The sequence below is a fragment of the Pyxicephalus adspersus genome, chromosome 3 (genome assembly GCF_032062135.1).
Source record: "Pyxicephalus adspersus chromosome 3, UCB_Pads_2.0, whole genome shotgun sequence".
In the NCBI taxonomy this organism is placed as follows: domain Eukaryota; kingdom Metazoa; phylum Chordata; class Amphibia; order Anura; family Pyxicephalidae; genus Pyxicephalus; species Pyxicephalus adspersus.
In genome coordinates, this window is record NC_092860.1 from 39,070,029 (window position 1) to 39,094,534 (window position 24,506).

The window sequence follows — 24,506 nt, forward strand, 5'->3', positions numbered from 1 at the left end:
AAATCTTAGGCAGGTATGTTCATAACAAACTTACTATATCTTTAAAAAGGGCTCCACACATTGCACCTCAAGTGCTTTTACAGTCAAATCTTTCTTGCAAATTGGAAGAGCATTTTGCAATGTGTAAGAATAACACTTACTGCTAATAAATACCTCTCTCAGAGAATGCACTTTCTCTTTAAAAGGCAAACATGTAAAAATATTATTCAGGGACCAACTACTATAGCTAGCTTAGTGATGATACAATCAGGTAAAACCTCTTTGCCCCTTATGCTAGATCATATATGTAATGCATATTACATAAAAGTAAACTTGTAGCCCATAAATACCAATCAGATTATACCTCTCAATTACTCAATTATGTAATTTAGGTTTGACAATTACAATATGGTTCTGCCTGGTCACACCAAACTCTCCTTGCTGCACTGCCTCCTCACCACATGTTCCAGCCATGGATTCTTGCCCAGCTAAAAAAACTTTATTCAAATACATGGCAAAGACACTCCATCGTGTATTCTCCCTATTGCATATTTCAAACACTGCTAGGGCTTAAATATAATAAAATCTAAAGTAACAGACAGCACAAGCTTTTAACCTTTTCTTCATTCTATTCTGAACCATGAAAAGCATTTTGCATGTTGGTAGGCTTTAATTTTACCTAACTGTGATTTGCAGGAAAGCTGCAATTAACATTTTAAATGATTACTGGGGAAGGCTAAAGAAATGCTTCATCACTGTGCTGCTATAAAATCTTCTTCTAAAGGATGAACCTTCAACTGGCAGACTTTGTGACGCACTTCCTATGCTGAATCACTTGCAATTCTAGGGCTGTTTATTATGGTAACGTTTAATTTTATAATGCTTATATGGCAACAAAGTATTGTGTGACACTTCTCCCACCTCCTAGATTGTAAGCTCCTCAGGCAGGATCCTCTCCTCCTCATGTCACTGTCTGTATCGGTCATTCATTTGAAACCCCCATTTAATGTACAGCGCTGCATAATATGTTGACGCTATAAAAATCCTGTTTATTAACCACCCGACCGTTAAGCACGACCTTGGTACGGGCTTCAAAAAGTTACAATTATCGATAAACCCGAACTTCTCTCACTGTATGAAAATACAGTGAGAAAAGTTCGGGTTTATCGATCACTTACCTGGTCCCGCTGCAATCGTCCATCGGTCATGTTTCAGCGTCGTCCTCCAGCGTCGGGTGTCCTCTCTGGGAAGAAGAAGCCGCCTGGCTTCTTTTCCCTCCGTGCGTGATGACGTCGGCGCGTGTGCGGGAAATTGTGCAAACACATTTAGTATTGGATTGAATACAAACTCCTGTATCCAATCCAATACAAAAATATTTAAAAATAAATACAAAGTATGTAATTGGTAAATTCAAACTCTTATTTTGTATTGGATTGGATACAAGGTCCTGTATCCAATCCAATACAAAATAATGGAAAATATATTTATGTGGTTTTGTCTATAGGTATGTGACGGACACTAGGGAGGTGTTTTAGAAAAATATATTACTATACAGTATACCGAATTATCGCATTTTCAGTATTTTTCGTTTATTTATGTATTCTTGTTTAAGCTGATTTTTTGTGTCTTTTATTTAATTTTATTAAAAGTAATTTTTTTTTTTACATGATTGTGTGTTTCAAACATTTTTTATATTCATGATATCTACTAGAACCCTTGTTCGGACATATTTCTGTAAGTTACAGGTCTACAATTTAAAAAAAAAAATTTCATGAAAAACAGTGTAACGCTTTTGGAACAGAAATCTAGACCTCAGTGTAATGCCCAGGTGGTTAATGTTATTATTATTAATTAATAATAATAATAATATCATGCATGTATCCATGCAACCTGTAAAGTTTCTGATTGATAGAAATTTTTATTCAATATTTACATGTTTGGCAAACACAGTTTAATCTTCCTTTTTATATCATGGCATGGTCAACATCCATCCTGATCTGAAAAGTTGAATTCAGCTACAAAAAATCTATTGTTTTTAGTCAAGCAGATCGATATGTTAGCCACCAATGTGTAGACATTTCTTTGAAAGCAATAACATCACTGTCAATGTTTTTGATGATCTTTTCACTTTTTTTTTATTTTACTTTGGAAAGGAAACTTCTGCTTCTGTGTTCTTTCAAGAAGCTGCACATTTTCTGAATATCATAACAAGGAATCGTGACATTTAGAAGCACTGGTTGCCACTCCCTAAGGAAAGCTAATGTGGTCTGGTAGATGCTTTATTTCTTCAAGGGAAGCTCTTATCAAGCATGTTGATTTTACCTGTTTTGTCATTTATGACCACCAATAGACATTCAGAGGAAGCATAAAAAATTATATAGAAGACTGAAGGCCCATTCACACCCCAAGTACTGGGATAGGCTGTGTTGCGGAACAGCAGCAAAGGCCAATGCAAGAATATAGATTTGCTGCCCCTGTGTTTGTGAGCATGTAGTATTTTGGAGCTTTCCTAGGTAATAGGAGGTGAAACATTCTACTAATAAACACGGCATATATAACAAAAGCAAACAAGTACAAGGATTTTTTTTGCCTACCAAGTAAAAGTTTGGATGGGTTTCTCAAAAGAAAGGACTTTAAATGGCTACTTGTCGTATATAACATTACATATTATTGATCCAGGAAGTAATCTGATTACCTTTGCTGATTGGGAAGATTTTTTTCTCTTCATATTAGTTTTGGTCTCATAACAGATAATTCAATATCAATACAATGAGGTTTGGAAGTAATTATTGCAATCTTTTTTTGGCTGACCTTCTTGACAAAATACTGGTTACCCGCTTATTACACTATTCCTTGAGGTTGAATTTTTTTTTAAATCAATGACCCACACAACAAGGGGAGATCTGTGGAAAATTCAAATTTCTTATTTACAAGTAAGTGAATAAAATATTGCAACCTCTTCATCAACATGAAAGCAACTAGCAACATTTATGCTTTAGAACAGTAAACTCAAGGACAAGTCACACATGTAGAAAAGCATAAAATTTACTGCACCTTAGCTTCAATATACTGCAGTTGGCATCAGGGCAGTAGGATGTACACTTAGTGGTACCTTGTGGTTATTGCCCAGTAAGCTGTACAACATTTCACAGAAAGTGTGGAGCAGTGGAGACAAGAAAAAAATAAGGTATACATAACTATTTAATAAATATATAATGTTACAGAACATTTTTACTTTTGTACCCCAAATCTAAGCTCTATAAGCAATGTTTAATTGGCACTAGCACATGCTACTTTCATAATAGAAAAGCCCTGCATGTAGAGATGGACCATTAACATTGGGTGTCTGATGAGGCAATGCATAACAAATTGGGTTTTTCTGTATCCATCACAACCCTTACTAATCTCAATTGAAGGACTAGAGAGCCAAGGCTGCTATCTTTACCAAGTCCTAATGCTCAAATAATTTCTCACTGCCCGCGTGCCTCTCCTCTATTTAGTATCCTCGGCTCAGTTGTTTAGTTGTTATGAGGAACCCAAACATTTTTTTTACAAGCCATACAGGACTAATGGATATTCAGTGAAATCAAGCACTGTGAAACAGAATATAAAAAAAGACAAAACTTATTGTTAATCTCAGGACTGCAGCTGTTTTTGCTATTATGAACCTTCATTCTCAGCACCATTTGTTATTGCGTTACTGCTTTACTATGTGAATGTGAATTAACATTATTAAGGCCTGGTATTTGTATTTTGTAATGTGAAATTGAGTATTAAAATTGTGTTTACCTTGCTGTTAATTATTTTTATTTTTTCTCAATAAAAACCTTTATTAATCAAAAAAAATAAATAAGACAAAACAAAATATTTTTGTTTGTATCAGACTTTACTATATCAGTATTTGCCTGTAAAATATTTCATTCAAGTCAGTATGGCCATAAATTATTTCTTTCAAGAAACAAAATATATATCAACTTTCTTCTTTTTTTTTATTTTGAAGTATATAATGTATATGTATTTATATATTTATACGCTTATAGTACAATTACCATAGAAAAGAACAGCTATATCGGACAACAGTAAATCACGCAGGATAACAGTCATTAAGTTTAGGTTGAACAAATATAATTTCCACCTTTGCTTAAGGTGTGTTTCTAGTACTTCAACCCAGCAGCTGAAATGTCAGTGTACAAACAATGTCAAGTATCATTTGGTCATGGAGGGGTAGATGGGGGGGTGCCTTTAAGATTGCAGAGTGCTGCATGGATCCGGAAATGGAGCCTCGATTCCATAGAGTAATCTTTGTAATTGTTTCTGTGAAAAAAAAAAAAACAATGATTGGAATTCTTTTATAAACAACTCATCTCAGTCAATGCAAAGAAATAACAATGATTAGGTACACTTACACTAATTAAAACCAAGATGCACTAAAAAATAAAAACATTTATTTAATTTATTTTTAAAGGTTATATAGCACATTGCTATAACCCACTTTTAACAGAAAAGTAAAATGTTCTGTTCATAACAGGACTGCATAACTTCTAAGAGACACTTTTTTATCCACATATTGAGTGAGGGGGCATATTAAACCATTTATTACAATCTTGTTGATCCACCTAACATGCAGTAGACATATGTAAGGTTACCAACATATTAAAAAGGAAGGAAGCACCAGAAAGTGTCAAAATAAAATGTTGAACATATTGAGCATCATCTACTGTTCTGCAGCCAGTACAGTGGCTGTCTTTTAAGTGCGCGTCATTTAATTAGTGCTAATGAAAATAATGGTAGCCCCCAGCACAGGCAGCAATAATAAACCCCAGGTATAGGTAATCATAATAACATAAAGGCCCACCAGCACTGGTGGTCAGTGGCAGGCTGTAAAATAATAACCCACCATTGAAAGTCAGTAACAGGCTGTAAACTCCCTTCTCCCCACGATTTATGGTCAGTAGTGATCTGTAAACCAACTACCAGCAGTTATGATCTACCTGAACACATGCTTCTACACAGAGCTCTTGTTCTCAGTTGGGCTGGACGATGCCAGGTGAAGATCACTTTGCCTGACAGTTCTGTCTTCTTTTAGTGCAGGCTGCTGCAAGTGAAACTATTCCAGCGACAAGATTGTCACTACCACCTTGCATGCCATATGAGGAGCAGAGGGCCAGCAAAAGGCATATTGGGCAAAGCTTTCCCTAATGTGTAACAGGCCAACGATTTGAACCTCACAGGCCACATATCTCTTGGTATACAACCATCTGCTCTGCTACTAATTCATCTAAGACTTTTTATACTGCTAAACTAGGCAATGTTTGTATAATATAACCATGCATAAATAAAAGAACATTTATTTTACTAAACTTCACTAAACTACCAAAATTTAACACATACTATTTATATGAAAAGCAATGCATAGAACAATTGGGTATAACAAATAATGGTACTTACTTTGCAGTTTCAATGGCCCTTATGGCTTTTTCCTTATCTCCTTGTTGCTTGTATAATAGTCCCAATTCGTAGTAAGAAAATGGGACTAAATAGTGGTCATACTTCAGTCTCTTTTCACTGAAAGAGAAAACAAAACAGAAATCAGGATGCAGACAAAAACCTTATACCCATACGTAACTGCAATGTTCTATAGTGCTTTAGTAAAAAAAACAAAAACAGTACATTGACTATTTACTCTCAGTAAACTGCAGATCAGCTTTCATCACTGTAGTGTATTGAGAAAAAATTAATTATTTACCATGTTCTACAGCCTACTAAAGTCTGAGTCATTTCTTTATAAAACACGAATAGAAAAAGATGCAATGTGCAATACCTCATTGTTAGTAAAACCCTACTAGATTATAGGAAGATAAAATAATTTCACAATGTCTTTTACCATGATATCAATAAACACACCCAGGAGTCTACAGCAGGCATGGGCAAACTACGGTCCGTGGGCTGTATACAGCTTAATAGGGATGTTTCTCCAGCCCTTTGGATGGTCTGCGGCTCTGGCGGAACACGTCTCCCGGATCCGAGTCTGTGATGGGGGAGTGGGAGGGTTCTGTGCAGTGACACAGTCCGCCCACTCGCCTATCACAAGCTCAGAGCCTGCGATGGGGTGGGCGGGCTGTGTCCCTGCGCATAACCTGCCCACTGTCACATTGCAGGCTCAGGTCTGCGATGGGAGAGTGGGCGGGGTTATGCCATCATGACAACCCTTTCACTGGCGTCATGATGGCATAACCCAGCCCACTCTCCCATCGGCACAGCCCCTCTGTCAAATTTTATTTCAGATTGTGGCCCCTGACTAAAAAAAGTTTGCCCACCCCTGGTCTACAGTCTATTAGGAGAAACCTATCACTTTTAGTAATTTTCAAATGGACTATGTGTTACTAACTGGCACATTGTCTCTCAAAAATATAGGAGAAATCACCAAGAGCAGCCACCGTAAAAACACATCACTTTTTTGCTCATACCTCTGTATGACTTGATTGAAACAAAGCTCCGCTTGTAATAATCTGCCCAGATGTTTCAAGCAAAGACCTTTTAACAACTGAACAAGACACTGGTCATCTCCATAGTATTCGCTTGGATCTACAAAAAAATAAAGACAACATATAAAATATGTAATAAAATTATAATATATATATATATATATATATATATATAAATATTTATATATTTACACACATACACACAGACACACAGGTAGTCCCTGGGTTACATAGGAGATAGGGACTGTAGGTTTGTTCTTAAGTTGAATTCATATGTAAGCTTAAACAGGTACATTATTTTAATAACTTCAATTAGGACAGATGTTTTTCTCAACATTATATTAGGCAGCGTGGTGTCAGTTAGGCTAGACATTCATTAATTTCTGGAGCAAGTTGTGCTTTGATATGCAAAAAGATATAAAAAAAGAGTTTATCTTGGTCATTTAAGATTTACAAGTTACAGATCAGCTCACCTCTGTGTAGATCAGGAAAAAGTCAGATTATCTCAAACTGCAAACATTTCTGGGTTAAGGTGCGTACACACTTCCAATTTTTATCGTTCCAATCGAACGACGAATGATCGATTGGGCAAAAAATCGTTCGTAAAAAAGTAACCAACGACGCCGACGAACGAGGAAAGTCGCTGGAAACGAACGACCGGACCAACGGATCGGATTGGACGACGATCGTTGACCATCGTTCGTGTGTACGGTCATTCGTTGATCGTCCATGTTCAGAGCATGCGTGATGAACGAACGTCTGTTCACTTTCCTGTCGTGCACATAGTTCCTCTATCGCTTAAACGATCGTATCTATTGTGTGTACAATATCTACGAACGATCGTGTTGTTACCTCTATGTGCAGTATCGGTGCTATACGATCGTTCATATATATCGTGCATGAACGTTCGTCGTTCGTTTTCCGACGATAATAATTGGAAGTGTGTACGTAGCTTTAGTCAGAATGTTGGCAGTTAGCGGGGTAGCCAAACAACCAGCATTTTTTGCTTAAGTAACAAAAAGATTTCTTTTTAAAGAAGGTTTCATTTAAAGCACAGAGCTGTCCTAGTGTTTCTTTATACTGACTTTTGTTACTAAAAACAGCAGAAGTCTAACACAAATATATGAAAGTAAGAAAGAAAAAGCAACCCTGTACATATTGCAAAACACTACACTGCATTTATCCTTCAAATGAAGTAAATACATGAAGACAAAGTTATGGAAAAAGTTAATGGAAAATATCCTCACTTTGAATAAGTAAACTACGATCACTGCTGTAGTTTATCAAAACATAAATTTACACATTCAAACCTACTTTTCTCATTTTGCAAAGCAGTTTCTGCTTTTTCAATTGTAACCAGGAGGTTCTCTGTGAGATCAGATCTTTTCCCTACGATTGTAAAGCCATTCCACACATACATCATTTCCTGTAACATAAGAAAATACACACAAATAAAAAAACAAAGAAAAAAAATAGAAATACAATAAAATACTACAACATGACTGCCAAAATACTCCTATACACAGGTATACACTAAGCAGCAACCTAAACTGAATGAAACCTAAACAATGAACTTTTCTTAATCGCTTTTAGTCGGCTAAATATAACATGGAATATTTTTTTTCTGCTATATTTGTTTAATAGGTTCAAAAATTAAAAAAAAAAATCTTATGTGCTTTCTTCATATATTCAAGAAGGAGTTATAGATATGAGGAGGGGATAGAGATGAGAAGAGGTCTGTGTTCTTTGTAATATATCAGAAATCAAATAGGAAGAGCTGACTTTGGAAAATTGGAGCCAAAGGTACTCTACTGTCAAGTCAAAGAGTAATAAAGCAGTAAACTATATTTCTGACCTATGAACAGTTATTATTCTGTAATTCTGTAATTGCTATATGTTTAAGGGAATACAATATCAGAAAACATGAATGGATTGTATTTTTTGCCTTGACACTTTATAGAATTACCATGGGAACATGAGGACTATAGCTCCATCTGCTGGCTAAATAGAAGACTCCAAACCTAAGCAAATGTATAAGCAATATTAAATTTACTTTTCCATAATTGGGTATGGGAATATGTACAAACCCATAATCCTTCCCCTAAATATTAAAATGGCAGTGGATATAAACCAGTTATAAGTAAAGGTTTTTAGATTGGTACATGACAGCAGCCAGTGTAAAGTACACCATAATAAAAAGTTGATACCCTCAGTAACTGAACATTACGTACCTTCCATTATTTCGCCTAGTATCACAGAAGCTACAAATATTTCAGTTTACCATACTTGGATATAGTGATTGCACTAATTTTCCTTTTTTCTTTATTTCTTTCAAGTCATCCTGCCAATTTAACACACATTTAGGCTGGGGTGACAACACCCACTGACTATTTTCTATCTATACAGCTATCATCCTGGGTGAGTTGGAATGAGTCAACATCCTACTTACTAGGATAAATAGAACAAAAGGTGTGTTTGGACTACCAGACAGAGCTGTCCAAAAAACATTAAAGGGCACAAACAGTATCCAAATAGGATGAGGTGGATTTTGCAACTCCTTGATGGAATACAGGTTGGAAGCCTGTTATTTCAATGCACTACTACACAGTTTTCACGTTAAGGTTTATTTCAGGTCATTTAAGTAATGCCAGAATATTACAGGCACATGTTTTTCAAAGGTTAGCATGACATACATGGTATCTGAGGTTTACAATCTATTAACTACTTTAGTGCAATACAACAATTAAAGTTATTTAAGATAACCTAGCTGCTGTCACTCTTCAGTACTGGGTTATTCTCAGAGCATCAAAAGATTTGGATTATAGGCATATCCTCACATAAACACTTTGAATTTAACATTTTCCAGGAAGCTACATGAAATAAAATAAAGATAAAACAAACAGCGACAACGAAACAAACTGCTTCTTTCAAGAAAAAAATGTTGTTTAGAGTATTTATACCATACGTACAGTAAACAGAGAATACACAAAATGAATCAATCTTTAGATAAACTGATCATGTTATTATGCGAACAAATTAACACATATCACTTATTGTAAAGAAAAGATTTGAAGAATAAAGAAACTCAAAGGGTTTGGTAAATTTTAAAGTTTTAGTAATTGGTAACACAAGATAACATTCAGTCCAGAAATATTTTATTTACTTTTGTCTGTAAATAACCTCTAATTATGTCACTTTCATTTAACTAATCCAACAATCGTGTTCACAGCAACAGTTTTCTGCTTTTGTTTGGGGTTTTTATCATTTCTAGAATACTGGGACATGCAGCCAAATTCATAGTTGGAGCTTTATAAACAAATCCCTTTAAATACCAAATCGAGTAGTTATCTGGATGAAGGACCAGTGCATGTAAAGCCAGCAAATGTAGACAGCAGCATTGTATACAGTGAGAGAAAATGTACCACAGTGTGAATATCCAATGCCATGGCACAGCTCTAGCAATCTAATCTCCTTGATTCATATGCATCAACTGTTCATGTTGCTAGAATCCACGGTAAAGCTGCATACACACCTGCAATTTTTCTCGTTGGAAAGGATCTTTCACGATCCTTTCCAACGAGAAAAGACTGCACGATGCATGAACGATGCGACACCGACTGTACACACGGCAGATTTTCGCCCGATAATTGGCCGATGCCGATTATCGGGCGATAAAAATCTGACGTGTGTACGTAGCTTTAGGGTGGGAATACACCAGCAGATGTCTCATAGATAGTATTTACTGCTGTAACATCCATGTGCACTAAAAGTCTGATTTCCTTTTTTGTTTTTCAAGGAAATGGAAAAGAACAGAAGCAAAGTTCCAGAGATGTACCAACATGCATGTAAATGTAGTTAAAAGCTTATGACATATGCAAGGATTTGTTACTTTATTACCTTTATATTGTTCAGAGTTCAGAGATACATAAAGCTATATTGCTTGCATTAAATGAGCAATGTATTGCCACCTTTACATTTACAAACAAACATTGGGTGAAAAAACAAATAACTAGAGCTCATCTAAACATTAACTGTCAACAAAAAAATACTATGGGCTGTGTTAATCAGATGTGGTTTTCTGGGCAAACCCGATTTAGGAAGCTAGAATTTTACAATGCATTGGATTACAGACATGCTGGAGACATTTCTTGTTATCATTGGTCACTGGAACAGAAAATGAGGGGAAATTCAAAATTTTACAGGAGTCATTGAAATCATTGGACAGGTATAAATCCCCTACAAGAGGAGATCTGTTCCAGGGACAATTTTCAAGGTGACCTTTCTTGTAAAAGAGAATACTGCATTTCAAAGAATATAATCTACTTTTCCTAAACCTCTACTAGAAAAATCACAGCTGGACTATTTGGTATGGGCAGTTTTTATAGAAATGATTATGGTTACTTGAGTTGTAACTCAGCAGATACATGAAGTGGTAAAAATTATGACAATCATATTTAACTAGTATATGTGACCAACAGATTATGTTCAGGAAGCTACAGTTGATTCATACTCATTAAATGAATGTTTTATTTGAACTAGAATTTCTTCTAATTCTAATCGAATGGAGTTAAAAAAAAATGTATATATATATATATATATATATATATATATATATATATATATGAAGATTTCAAAGTGTTTGCAAAAGCAAAACAAACATTTTACATTATTTTGTTACTTCTTGCTGAGAACATTCAGTAGGATAAACCTTTAATGAAACCACCATCTGCTGTGTTTTGGTACACATCCACAACAAACATTGCGAGGGGAGTTGAAAGCACTCAGATCATCAACCTTTTTAGATTATACAAAGCAGAATAACTGTTCAGTTTGTGTCCTTTGTCAGTTGAAGGGCATGCATTTCAGACCTTTCCTGGGATGAATAACCACAGTATGCCTCCGGTCATCCCAGACATCTAATACAATCTGAGGCTTGACTGCTAGCAGAGGCACAAAGCTCTTTGAATATCTCCAAAATTACCCAGTATCTGACATATTTTAGAAAATCTTAATGATTCTAGTTTCTGTAACAGGAACTCCGGATAATTAAAAAACAAAAGTTTATAAAAATGATAATCACTAATAATGATAATAAAATATTTTTCTGTGCGTTCATTTTTTATTGTCAGCCCATATTATTTGGCTCCTTTTAATTTAGGAGGTGGGCTTATCGCCTTTACAACTTCAACATATGTCCCTGAGCCTGAACTATAAAACAAAACATTTCTACATGCTCCACTGTGTTTTAAAATGTACATAAGGCAGGCATTTATCTGGTGTGCAACAGGAGGTGACAAAATATATATATGTAACATATTTACACATATATATATATATATATATATATATATATATATATATATATATTTTTTTTTTTTTTTTTTTTTTTTTACAAAGACCCACATTTGATTTCTACAAAGAGACCACGATCCAAAATGTACTGTATTAATAACTATGGGTATCAAATAAAACATACCTTGGACCACTTGCTTTCCTTGCTGAGTAGGTCAGCATAGCGGAATGCCTGCAGCCAGTCTTGTTGGAAAGAATAGCACCACATCAGTTCCCAGTAACACAAGTGGTGAATCTGCTTCCACTCATGCTGAGACTTAATGCATTGCTGAAATGTCACCTGGGCCTTTATAAATGAGAAAAAAATGTTGAGTATTGTGTTTAACAATTATGTTAATCAAATAACTTTACTACTAAAAGGTCTATAACTTTAGCATTGTCTTTAAAAACACCTGTCATGCAACATGATAAAAAATTACTACTATACTTTAGCTCCTGAAATGAAGAAATACTATATAGAAGCAAATCCACTTACAGTTCTGTCCTACACATTGAACAAGAGCCACTGTAACAATGTATATCAATCTGTGTTTATATTCATCAAAGGGTTTGTGCAGTCAATAAGGATGATCAAAATCAGGAACTGGGCTAATCACTGTGCAACACTGCTTAATATATACATCTTTCTATTTAATGGCAACTCCATGCATAGGCTACATAATAAAATGTGATTAGACAGGGGGAGAAGGGGCTGATTTTAAAGCAATTAGTCATTATTGTATTGTCCACTATTGTGAACTAATGAAATGGCACTTAACAATTAGAGAAAATAACACTGAGATGACCTCTGTGGCTCTGTGAGCTTTGGCTCCTTCACTGTCCAATGACAGCCTAAATGTAATTGGCCGCAGTGAGGATAAATGAATGGTCAGCAACCATGTCACGTGAATAGGGCCTAAAGCACTTCATTTTACCTCTAGAAAATTACCATATTCAAGCTAATAGTGTTTACATTAACTTTAATATAAAAATTACCTTCCTTTAAAAAAATTGGTGGGAGATTAATAAGCCTCTTTGTGAAAATGTAAAGCCAATCTATCTTTGGGTTTAGACTTTTCTAAGTCAGTACCCAGGAACAAGCATACAAGTCTTTCCTAAAGGCAGACATGATTTCCATACTCTATGCAAATATTACAAACTCCAGAGAGTAAGAATCACAGCCAGGCAACTAATATTTTTTTAAGATAATCACTAACATGTCAAATATTTTTCTCATTAAAAGTTTCTTTAAAATGGTATTCTAAACAGAGTTTGACAATGGTAGCTAAATAAGTAAAAAATATATTACCTCTTCAAAATTTCCTTTAAGTACACCAATTCGGGCAGCATAGAACAGAACTATAGAACCCTAAGAGTAAGGAAATATTAACATGCTGAAGTATACTGTAATTATTTGAGTATCAAATAGTTTTAAACGCATAATAAATCACATACATTTGGGAACTTCTTGAGGTAGGGTTCAATAAGTGACTCTGCTTCTTCAAGATTTCCTTCACCAGTGCCTAAAAAACAAAATTTCATATTCAAAAATTGCTTACGAGCACAGTACAGACCCAGTGATTTGTTTCATCCAATATTCCTAACACATTTTGTCTCAATTCCCTCAAATACTGCAATTTTAAACAATTCGATCTCACAGGACTGAAGATGGCGTTATACAATACATTACAGTCAGGCAAGCCAGCAGAATTTAAACTTCACATAAAAACAGGCAGACACAGTTTAGGCCTAATCATAGGAAACAAAGTGTATGTAAAGCCAAAACTTTTACTTTTCAATAAAGTAGGGAAGGTTTAATATCCCCTTAGATTACTTTTGCTGTCTGCACCCCATTGATTCTCTTCACTACTTTCTATGTCACAGACATAGATGCCCCTTCACAGGCACAAGATGCCCCTTCTGGAACACGTTTAGTTTTTGGATGCAGGGAAGCAGGATGAAGCTCAAGATGGCACTCCACTGTATAGTTGTATGTGTACTACTGAGCACAGGTATGCTGATGTAGGAGGGAGTCAAAGCTGAGATTGGTATGTGATAGAAGCAGGAGGCATAAGAACCCTTGTAGTGAGAATAGGTGGTGGCTTGTCTCACCCCAGAATGGTAGCCAAATTCCTTCACAACACTGATAACCACCACTAGACACATCCCTGTCACTACCAATGTGTCAGAACCATACCCTCAACCACCCTCCTCAAGCTCTCATGACTGCTTTTTTTTCCAACCACTGTTTCAGCTATGGCTTTTCCCTCTCCCACCACTGTGCCAGACATGCCGATTTCCTATGTTTACCACCATGTAATCTCTCCTTTTTTTTGCAATAACCATGTCAACCACTACTTGGCTCTGACTCCCACTGTACAACAGACAGCACTCCTGCATCTGTCACAATTGCATTGTTAGCCATACCTAGGCACATGGCAAACTGCAATGCCTCCCGAAGCAGCAAACAGCACCACAGGTCAATGCATTTGCAGTGCATTTCTTCCTCCAGGGGAGGAAAAGCGACTACGCATCCAAAAAAAAAAAAAACATGTTGCTTCTAGAAACCATGCTGCAACCCAACTGCAAACGCAACTGCATGTACAGTTGAATGACAGCAAACCTGAGATTTGAAAGAGAGAGTCTGAAAAGGAGCTTAGCAAATTATTTACTTAACAATTACTTAGCAATTATTTACTAAAATAAAACAAGACTTCTTTGCGAATACAGAAAATATAATACTATTTTTACTGTTATAGCACTTAACACTTTATTATTATTTTACAATATAACAAATATATTGTGATAAAACTATAATTATAAAGCATACCTAAATTAAGTAATTACTTGTATTCTGTGCAAGCTTACCAAGTATTAATGACACATAAGTATGATAAAACAGGAGAGTGAGGACACAAAGGATTGCCCTGAGACTGGTTCCAGATGCTCCTTCCTGTAGCTGTAGAAGGCCCAGCCCCTGTCACACACAGAAAGGTTTTTTTAATAAGGTTTGTATATACAAGTTAATGAGTGTGTTCTATAACATTTTTGACAACATTTATCTTTTTTTGGGTGACCCCTGTTTTCCACTTATTCTCTGGAACCATACTAACCAGCAGCAAATACATTTGAAAATGTCATATTTCTGGACATTTATTCCTAAGAATACCTGCAGACATAAAATGAGCAGAGTAAGAGAAAACTATTTTAGTTGGATCACGTATTTCATCTTTGAATGTTAATGGATTTACTAAATACCACTAACTGGATGATTAGGGAAATAGTATTTATTTTCAGCTAAATACTATCCCCATTATATACTGATATATATATATATATATATATATATATACACACACACACGCCTTACATTCATTATGAGATGTTCCAGTTATGCATTATTTATTACAGCATGTATTGACAGAGATTCTGTCCGCTGCTTGGAAAAAATGCTATCCATCTGGCTATCATGCTCAGTCTGAGTTGCTGACAAGTGTGCACTGCAGACCTTTCTGGTATGCATTCTTTTTCCTGATAAGTGAATCTGCAAGTAATAATGCCAAAGGGTCACCATAAGAGCCACTCACCTAACATTTTCAGAAATAGCTAAGCAATGGTAGCCCCCTCAGATTTCTCTAATGACAGGTTTACTTTAGGTCAGTATTCATTTTAAAGATCTTCCACCCAACAGACAATATTTTGTGTTGTGAACACATTGGGTCTGATGAATTCAAGCTCTCTGAGACTGGAGAAGATGGGTTCTAATGGGTGAACCTGGTTGATTCAACAAACCTGGAACACATTTCTCTATATTAGTTGGTATATGTTTTCATTGTTTCCATTTTCATCAAATCAGATCCATTTCATGTTTGCTGGATCACCAGGTTCCCCCATGGTAGTCTATCTTCTCCAGTCTTGGAGAGCTTTGAAAAAAATAAAAGACCCATTGTTGCAATTATAGCCAGCTTTAGGGCTTAGCACAGAACAATCTCTAATCTCTCTAAGGCTAAATAATGAGGACCCTGTATGAAACAAAAAATAAATGCGTGGGAAACGTATTAAACATTTATCAGTTAAAAAGAATTTACGATTACAGTATGGCTCAACTCAGTAATGGTTTCATTGATTGCCTTGGGAGAACCTAGTTTGCTGGTCAAGTGCCCTGGGCTGGGGATGCTTTCATGCGTAATTGTGCATGGGTATGGCCCTGAAGGTGGCAAGTGCTCCAAATCTGGATCTAGAAGCTCTTCCGACATTCCAGTGAAGGATGTAAGCAGTTCATACACTATTTTTTGGTTGCTTTAATTTGTATGCATCTTAGATTGTACGATCTTATGGACAAGGTTCTCTCCTCCTGTCACTGTCTGTATTCATCTGTCATTTGTAACTCCTATATAATGTACAGTGCTGCATAATATGTGGAGCTATATAAATACTGTTTAATAATGATAATTTTAATATTAAGTAAGTTTAATTTAGTTTTAATGCTATATTGATTGAAATAAAAAAATCAAATCAATACAATTTTTTTACAATTTTTGTTAAAGATGACCAACTATATAAAAATGTTTCTTCTCTGACCAGAGACAACTTTAGCACCCCATTTGTTATATATTATGCTACAATTTGTAAAGTGTTTCAAATTGCCAACACTACAAGAAGGAATGCTGCTCTAAGCACGGTACCTAAGGCTCAATGTCTTGAAATTTACCACATCTAATCAAGAGATAAGAGACATGCCAATTACTCTATTCAGAGGCACCTTAGCTAACAAAGATGTCTGTAAACGCTTATCAGCCACTTTATTAGTGATATAGATTAAAAAGGTATTACAGAAAACCTACAGAGGTGAAAAAGCATCCCTACACAATCTAAGATATATAAAAGCAGCCTATAGCACTTTAAATAATGAACTATAGCATCTGAATACAAAAGTATTTTGTTTGGTTGATAGTTTTTGGTTGTCCATAATGTGTCATGTAAAATTACAGCCATTAAGTTGTTCTATATGGAGATTTAATTTACACCATGGTGACTCAGAGGGTGGCACTCTGGCCTTTGCAGCGCTAGTTCCCAGGTTCCAATCCCAGCCAAGACACGATCTGCATGGTGTTTGCAGGTAGGTTCCCCTTGTATTTGAGTGGGTTTTCTTTGGGTACTATGGTTTCCTCCCACATTAAAAAAAAATATCCAGTTAGGATTCCCTCTAAAACAAGCAGTAAGTGGATTCCCTCTAAAATTGACCTTAGACTGAATTAAAAGACATATGACTGTGGTAGGGACATTAGATTGTGAGCCCCTTTGAGGGACAGCTAGTGACATGGCTAAGGACTTTGTAAAGAGCTGTGTAATATGTCAGCGCTATATAAATACTGTGTAATAAAAATCATCATAATATCTTATGTAAAATAAGTAAGGGCTTTCTTAAAATATTGTAAATGACAAATGTTAAAAATTACCCTGTTTCCAGAAAATCCAATGAACTCTAGCAGCCTGAGTATTCTTGAAGGTAAAAGAGAAAGCATCTGTAGAAACAAAATGTAATAGTAGCAAACACACATACTATGGAGAGATGCAACATGCAAGGCAAAGAAGCTAATTTCCAGACATTAAGAATAAAATAACAACTGCAAGTGAATGTTCCACACACATACTATACCATAAATCCACATCACATGTTTTTATGCATGACTGACAAGTAAAGTCGACCTGTCAGTAACTTATAGGTTTGCATGAATAAATTGTGACAGTACTTTATATAGCAATAGTATAATTTTCCAAGAAAGACACTTTCTTTTATTAAAATAGTATGATTGTATATTGCTGCTAAAATACAAGGGAGTCTGGCCCATATGTCTACTCTGGCAGCTTAAATTTATGGCTCACAACCTGTGGCAAGTACTAAAACAAGAAAAAAAAAAAGAAAAATTGGGACCATGTTTCTTAACTGCTTGTTCTTTAAGTCATGGAGCGGCCCCCCTACCCCAAGAAAAGCCTGCCTAGTCGGATTTTTACCTTTTAACCTATTTTTAATCTGTACTCATTGCAGTTACCAAAAGAAATCCTGAAATGTTGTTCTCCACATAGGAAAGCAAAAGTCATGTAGGAAGGATGAAGGGGAGCCATCAACAACACTTTCTGAAGAAAGGCTAAGCCGTTCAGAACCAGACTCACTTAAATTTGCCTAAACAGAAGAAGTAAAGGCAAATATTTAACAGGTGGCCTGCTTTTTGGGAGGGGCAGCATGGCTTTAGGGGTAACATGTATATTATCCCTTAAGTAATACCATTAAAGCCTCAGTTGTTGGCTTTGCTGGTGTGGACATGGATTGCCTTTAAAGATGAAAAAAGCAGATAAGTTAGCACAATATGCATACATGGGGTTTTTTGACAACCAATTTCCCCCCTCATGTCTTCTAATAAATAACTTTATAGCCATATCAGTCATCCAGTTGTGCTCATATGAACAAATAGAAGAGTCCTTGCTTTCTAATGTTTTGAAACTTAGACAATAAGTCACTGTATGAAAAAAATCTTACCAAATTAAAGGCTCCAATGCCTAGTTTAACCCCTCCTTCAAACTGATGGTGAGTGTCACTGGAGTTCTTATCTTGGGTCATCCCTGATAGAACCTGGTGGCATTCTCTTAAGAATGAAAAAAAAAAAAAAGTATAATCATTTTTTCTTTGCTGTCAATCCCAAAAACACAAATCACAAATATACATAGTCAGAAATGCATGTGAGGATTATAAACTCGAAATTGTAAAACAGAATTAGAAGAGTAGAAATTACTTTAGAAAACAAACATACTTGTAGATTTGGTAACTTGTCCTGATTTTGAGCCCACCTTTGATAAAATTGATCATGTTTTCATCCTAGGTTAAAAAAGGAAGAATATAACAGATATCAGTACAGGGGTTTTATCATTTAATAAATGCATTGCTTTTCAAACCAAAACGACTAAATTACAGGGCAATAAAAGGGCATACGTAAAGTAAAACCTGCACGTATGTAACATGCTTCTTATACCAACCAACCAGATACTGTAAATTTTGGAAAGCTGGTAAAAAATTACCTTATAACTGGTTGTCAAAAACAACATAGTCATAGTTTTCATTTGTGACAACAATCACAGATATTTGCTAAAAACACACACACACACTTGTTCCCACAATAATATTTATTCCTTGTAATAGAGTGATCTGGCCTGGTGAAATATGATAGTGCTTCTCAAGTACCTTTGTAGGAAAAAGGGAAGACAAAAATATTCTCAGAGAAGCTATCCCTAGACATCAGAAGTATGTCAGACCTAAAGGCCCCTATCCTATCTCAAAACTAGGTCTTTGTTCTGAAAGCTCTCTTTACATATGTGCACACTGACTGCTTGTGAAAGCATAGTAATAGTTATGTAGTTTGGAGTAGGACACCATGTCCACACACAAGTGGTCATCAAACAGTGGATCAGGTGGTGATGATGTTTGTAGGTGATGAGGAGGGTTAAAAAAAATAAGAGAATTTTCCCAAAATATCTTTAAAAGTAACTAAATAACAAGGACGTATAAGTAGGTAAAAGGGATGACTCCATTAGGATGCAATGAGAAATATAGGAGATACACTAGTTACAAAATCCCAGTGTGCTTCCATATTGTCAGTAATGCAATGCAAAGTAAAGCTCAGCTGTGGTCCCAGAGTACGACTGGGAACTATTTTGTGCATGTGTTTGCATGTGGTTCCTGGAAAAGACATGTTGCATCTGGCCTCGCAATTGCTTTCCCTTGTTTTAAGGAAGAAAAGCACGGTAAAAGCAAATGCAAGAGCTGGGTGCAAATGTATGGACCTGTAGTGCAGTTTACTGATCCTGGGCTTTACACACAGCAGTTTGCTTGGTGCCCAGGAGTGGCTAACCCTGAGGTTTCAGACTAAACATCTAAAAAAGGCCTTAGCATAATAGGTTAACCTCAGTGACCAGTTCAAGCAATTAGGACTGAAATATTAAGCTACCCAAGGGAATGTGTTCAAATGTTTAGTTAAAATGTTATGCTACTGTTGTAACACAGAGACAAGGCCACATAAGGTCATTGTGTAAAAACACCACAAACCAGACCATTAGTTGTACACATACGTAAGGGTCCCTGTAGCAGATGGTGAGGATTATTCTGGGGGGAAAAAATTAACTTTGCTTACATATACTTAAGAGTTAAAGGTTTGCCATGTTTACCATCTTGTTACACAATAAAATGGTGCCCAGTAGACTATAAGCCAAGAGTGAAGACATGAACATGCACAAAATAATAAACATTAAAATGTAAATAATTATAATGAAAGTGGATTAGAGTTATATATCCTAAATCACAAATATATGGTTATGAAACGGATGGAAAGCCATCTCACTACAGCATAGTAAAGAAATAGAACAGTTGCCATGTCCCCATGGACCACATGTTTTTCATGAATAATTTTTATTAAGCATGGAGACTGCTGTAAGTATACATCTATAATAGAAGAGCAATATTTGAAATTATTTTTTTAATTCTGTATGAAATACAAAGTGAACATCAGGATTTATCAAACATGTTGAGGCACAATTAAACTGTCCTGCAATGCTTTTAATGTACATGGGAGATTACGTTTCTGAATATTTGACAGATGCTCAGCTGCATCCCACTTATCCCTTGCTTAGTTGAGAATACACTATGGCCATTCGGAGGACGTTGTGACATGCCTATTACCTGTACAAATGTCAAGGCAGCCTTCTGCAAGAGGCATTCAGCATAGCAGATCTCAGCATGCATTTCCTCTGAAAAACAAATTGAGGTACAGGGTCAGAAAATGTGAAGGACGCAGGCTCTGACATCTGTTATAACACACAGCTATTCTAATTAGAGTCCAAGAACTGCAGGAAAGCTCAAGATTCATGTAATGAAAAGGAGGCTAGGAATTAAGGACATCAGATTTATGAACTGAACAGAGGCTTTCTTTTTCACATCAAAACTGGTTAAAATATTTCATAATATTTATGTACTCAAAAGAAAGGTTCAAGAAATCTGGTAATGAAAATAAAAGCGGCTGTTGCAGATGCATATTCTATAAATGCCAGTTGCTTGGCTATTATCCTAATCCAATGGTTTTGATACCTTGCGTGAGTCACTGACTTGGAAGTAAGCACATCAGTGTCCTAACTTCCCTTAATATTTGCATGTTGGAGTTCAGTGACAAAAAAATTATTAAAGCAGGAGAATCGACATGCTGGCCAGGTAATAGTGGTAGACTTTTGTGTTTCTTTTACCTCTTAAGACTCTGAATACTATGTGATATATTAGCAGAATCATCCAGGCTTCACTGATGAAAGTGTATCCTCTTCAGCCTTGGAGAGCTTTATTAAATCAGGCCCTTTGCCTAAACCCCAAAAGATTTGAATCTGCAGACAGTAACATAGTTCTTCTATACATGTCAAAGCAGCTGCTGGGGACTGCATAACACTAAACCTTTTTCTTGTACTATGGCAGTAGGTTTAAACAATTTTCATTAGTTTGTGCTTTGTTAGACTGTCTATTCCTTTTTAACACCTTGATTATCTCTAACCCTTCATCCTAATTCATTACTGGTAAGTGGTAACAAGCAGTAACAATGAGGGGTAAATGGCAGGGGAAATGAAAAGGGTTTAGTAATCTGCTATATCCAATATGCCAAAAAATAAACCACGCATATTAAGTAGCATTTTGAAGACATTACAAGAAAAAAAACTACAGGGGATAGATAAAGAAAAACTTCATATTTTCCTGTATGTTAACACACATTTATTCATTTAGAATTGTGCATACCCCCTTCATTCACAAAACCAAAATTAATGTACAAGACAAGAAAGGATTTTTGCATGCCTCTCTGCATTCTTCTTTCCCTACAGGTATTATGGGATATTAAAATGATAGCCAGTATTGCTCTGCTTTACATAACAGTAGCAGCTGTCAAAATGTTGCCATTACTATGTAAAATTACACTTTTCAGATCATCTGCAAGTCCTATTGTGTAAATATTATGAACTATTTTTATTCAAAGGGTTATGAACCCTGTGTTAACCAAAATAAACCTAATCATAACTTTTTTTTTTAACTACTCAGGGCTCTATTTATAAAACAGGGTATCTGACGTTTCCTTAAACATTCCCTGGTGAGACAAGAAATCCTTTTTCCATCTGCAAATAACAGTGGCACATTAGTACAAGATACATCATTTTAGTGTTATTTTAAATTGAACAAATTATAGAATCAAAATGTGAAAAAAAAATTTTGTTGTTCAAAGAAAATAAAATATTTTCCTTATCCCAAATAATGACAACAGGTTCATAGTTGGAATGTGAAATTCAAAGTGGTTTATAAGGAGTATACAGGTATGAGATCTGAAATGATAGTAGATGTGAAAATGATTTTTTTTGACAGATAGGGCTAAAACTTTCAGTTTTTTTTTTGTCTGTCTAGGTCATAGAGAAACTTTCTTTCATTTCCTGACCTGTAGAGATAACTGAAAGTAGGGGTATATCTAACTGAAGTGAAGGAAATACCATAAAAGACTGGGATATGAACATTTATGGGTGGTTTACACACTTTCCATCTTAATGTTTTTCAAATAATCTTGAACTTGATTTTTTTTAACATATGTAAAAATCTTAATAATAAAATCCATCATTACCTTCTGAAAGTTGATCTCCAGTTTGTTTGGATACTAAATTAGATAACGATTCAACCACAGAATTTCTTTTTCTGAATCTACAGAAAAAAAAGAATAAAAATCATGCTATCAAGCTAAAACTAAGGAAACACTGTGAGGATCTGAAAATGCAAGTATACTAAAGCATGACAACATTTAAAACTAACGAGCTAGATACAATCTTCTAGTAAGTGATCCATGTAAATTTGCCCATAGACATTAAAGAACATTCAAAATTGAAAATCTTGACAGCATTTTTTTTTTAAATAGCATTTGACAAAAAGTAAAAAAGGCACCATGTATGCAGGGTTTTTTGTTACCTTACACATGCTCAGTTATGGACAGGAATGACAAAGTGGCCATATAGTCAAAAGTTCTTCTCTTATTTCTTACATACGAACGAATGCAAGAAAACACTTGCAATATAAATTCCTAATAGATCCCATCAACTCCACTAACTTCAACACACCTTCACAAACAATATTATGTAAAAGAAAAGTATACCTTTGACAAGTCTGTAAAGCCTCCTTCATTGTACCAATCCCCATTTGGATATCCTGTGGTTCAAATGTCATTGCTGCCTGCATAACCAAGATTGTACTGTATCCAAGTGCATGATACATGCTTTCCTTAGCCCTGTGGGTAAAGGAATTTGTTCAAATGAATTTTGAACTGTCAGAGAGGATTATGATCTTTCAAGCTTCAGGCCTTTAGGCAATGCAGACAACTCAATGTTTAGGACAACACAACACAGAGTATCCCATAAATGGTATCAGATGCAGACCATGGTATAGTTACTGTGCATTGTGGTTGTACACTATACTATACTATACTCATATATATTTTAATCAATAAACATGCATTTATTTTGGATATTTATCTGCATGGACTCTTTCACATTTTTTCAAACGTTCATTACCTTTACACAACACATCTAACATTTGGAAGGGGCAAAAAAAAAAGGGAGGAAATGTGTCCAAAAGGAAGCGGAAATGTTCCTTTATTCCATGCAAGTGTCCCCATTTGAGTTTTCCCCTTTCCATTCTATCCGCAACTGTAAAATGTGAAGAACAAACTGAAATATCACATTTACATAAATATTTAGACCCTTTATTTAGTACTTAGTTAAAGCACCTTTGGCAGCAATTATAGTTTTAAATCTTTTTGGGTATTATGCAACAAGATTGGCGCACATTAACTGGGGGATTTTCTGCCATTATTCTTTGCAAATCCTCTTAAGCTCAGTCAAGTTGGATGAGGGACTGTCGGTGGGCAGCCATTTTCAGGTCTCCCCAGAGATGTTCAACAGGATTCAAGTCACGGCTCGAGGACATTCACAGAGTTGTTCTTAAGCCACTTCTGTGTTGTGTTCACTGTGTACTTTTGGATCATTTGGAGGCGGTGAAACAGGTTTTCATTGTGATGTGTCTGTACTTTGCTCCATTCAGCTTTATCTCAACCCTGACAAGTCTTCTAAGTTCATTAGACCAGGGAATTTTATTCCTCACAGTCTAAGAGTCCTTCAGTTTTTTTTTTTTTTTTTTTTTTTTTTTAATGCAAACTCCATGCAGGCTTTTTTTTTTTGTTTTGCACTGGGGAGAAGCTTCTTTCTAGTCATAAAGCCCAAATTGATGGAAGGCTGCAGTTATGGTTGTCCTTCTGGAACATAGACCAATGTTCACACAGGATCTCTGGAGCTCAGTCAGTGTCCCTGGTCACTTCTCCCACTAAGGTCCCTCTGTCTTATTTGCTCAGTGGCTGGGTGAACAACTCTTGTAAATGTCATGATTGTGCCAATTTTCTCCCACTTGAGAATTTTGAGGACCACTGTACTCTTGGGACCATTCAGTGCAGCAGATTTTTTTTTTGTACCCATCACCAGATCTGTGCTTTGTAACAATCCTGTCTCTGAGCTCTGCAGGTAGTTCCTTCCTGACCTCACGGCTTGGTTTTTGCTCTGATCTGCATTGTCAACTATGAGGCAACACGGTGGCTCAGAATTTTAGCC

At 35.7% G+C, this 24,506-nt stretch overlaps 1 protein-coding gene across 1 annotated transcript in view; it reads right to left on the reverse strand.

Annotated features, from left to right (window-relative positions):
- Positions 1–3,846: 3,846 nt before the first annotated feature.
- Positions 3,847–24,506, reverse strand: part of TTC39B (tetratricopeptide repeat domain 39B) — a 57,216-nt gene continuing 36,556 nt past the window's right edge. Inside the window, exons 4-17 of the mRNA XM_072403235.1 lie at positions 23,003–23,134; positions 22,481–22,557; positions 20,524–20,591; positions 18,605–18,669; positions 18,334–18,439; positions 17,255–17,320; positions 14,664–14,772; positions 13,251–13,318; positions 13,105–13,164; positions 11,935–12,102; positions 7,779–7,980; positions 6,447–6,564; positions 5,428–5,544; positions 3,847–4,293 (exon numbers count right to left, since the gene is read on the reverse strand). Coding sequence (XP_072259336.1) covers positions 4,194–4,293; positions 5,428–5,544; positions 6,447–6,564; positions 7,779–7,980; positions 11,935–12,102; positions 13,105–13,164; positions 13,251–13,318; positions 14,664–14,772; positions 17,255–17,320; positions 18,334–18,439; positions 18,605–18,669; positions 20,524–20,591; positions 22,481–22,557; positions 23,003–23,134 — 1,456 coding nt within the window. The 3' untranslated portion in view covers positions 3,847–4,193. The remainder of the gene's footprint in view (positions 4,294–5,427; positions 5,545–6,446; positions 6,565–7,778; positions 7,981–11,934; positions 12,103–13,104; positions 13,165–13,250; positions 13,319–14,663; positions 14,773–17,254; positions 17,321–18,333; positions 18,440–18,604; positions 18,670–20,523; positions 20,592–22,480; positions 22,558–23,002; positions 23,135–24,506) is intronic.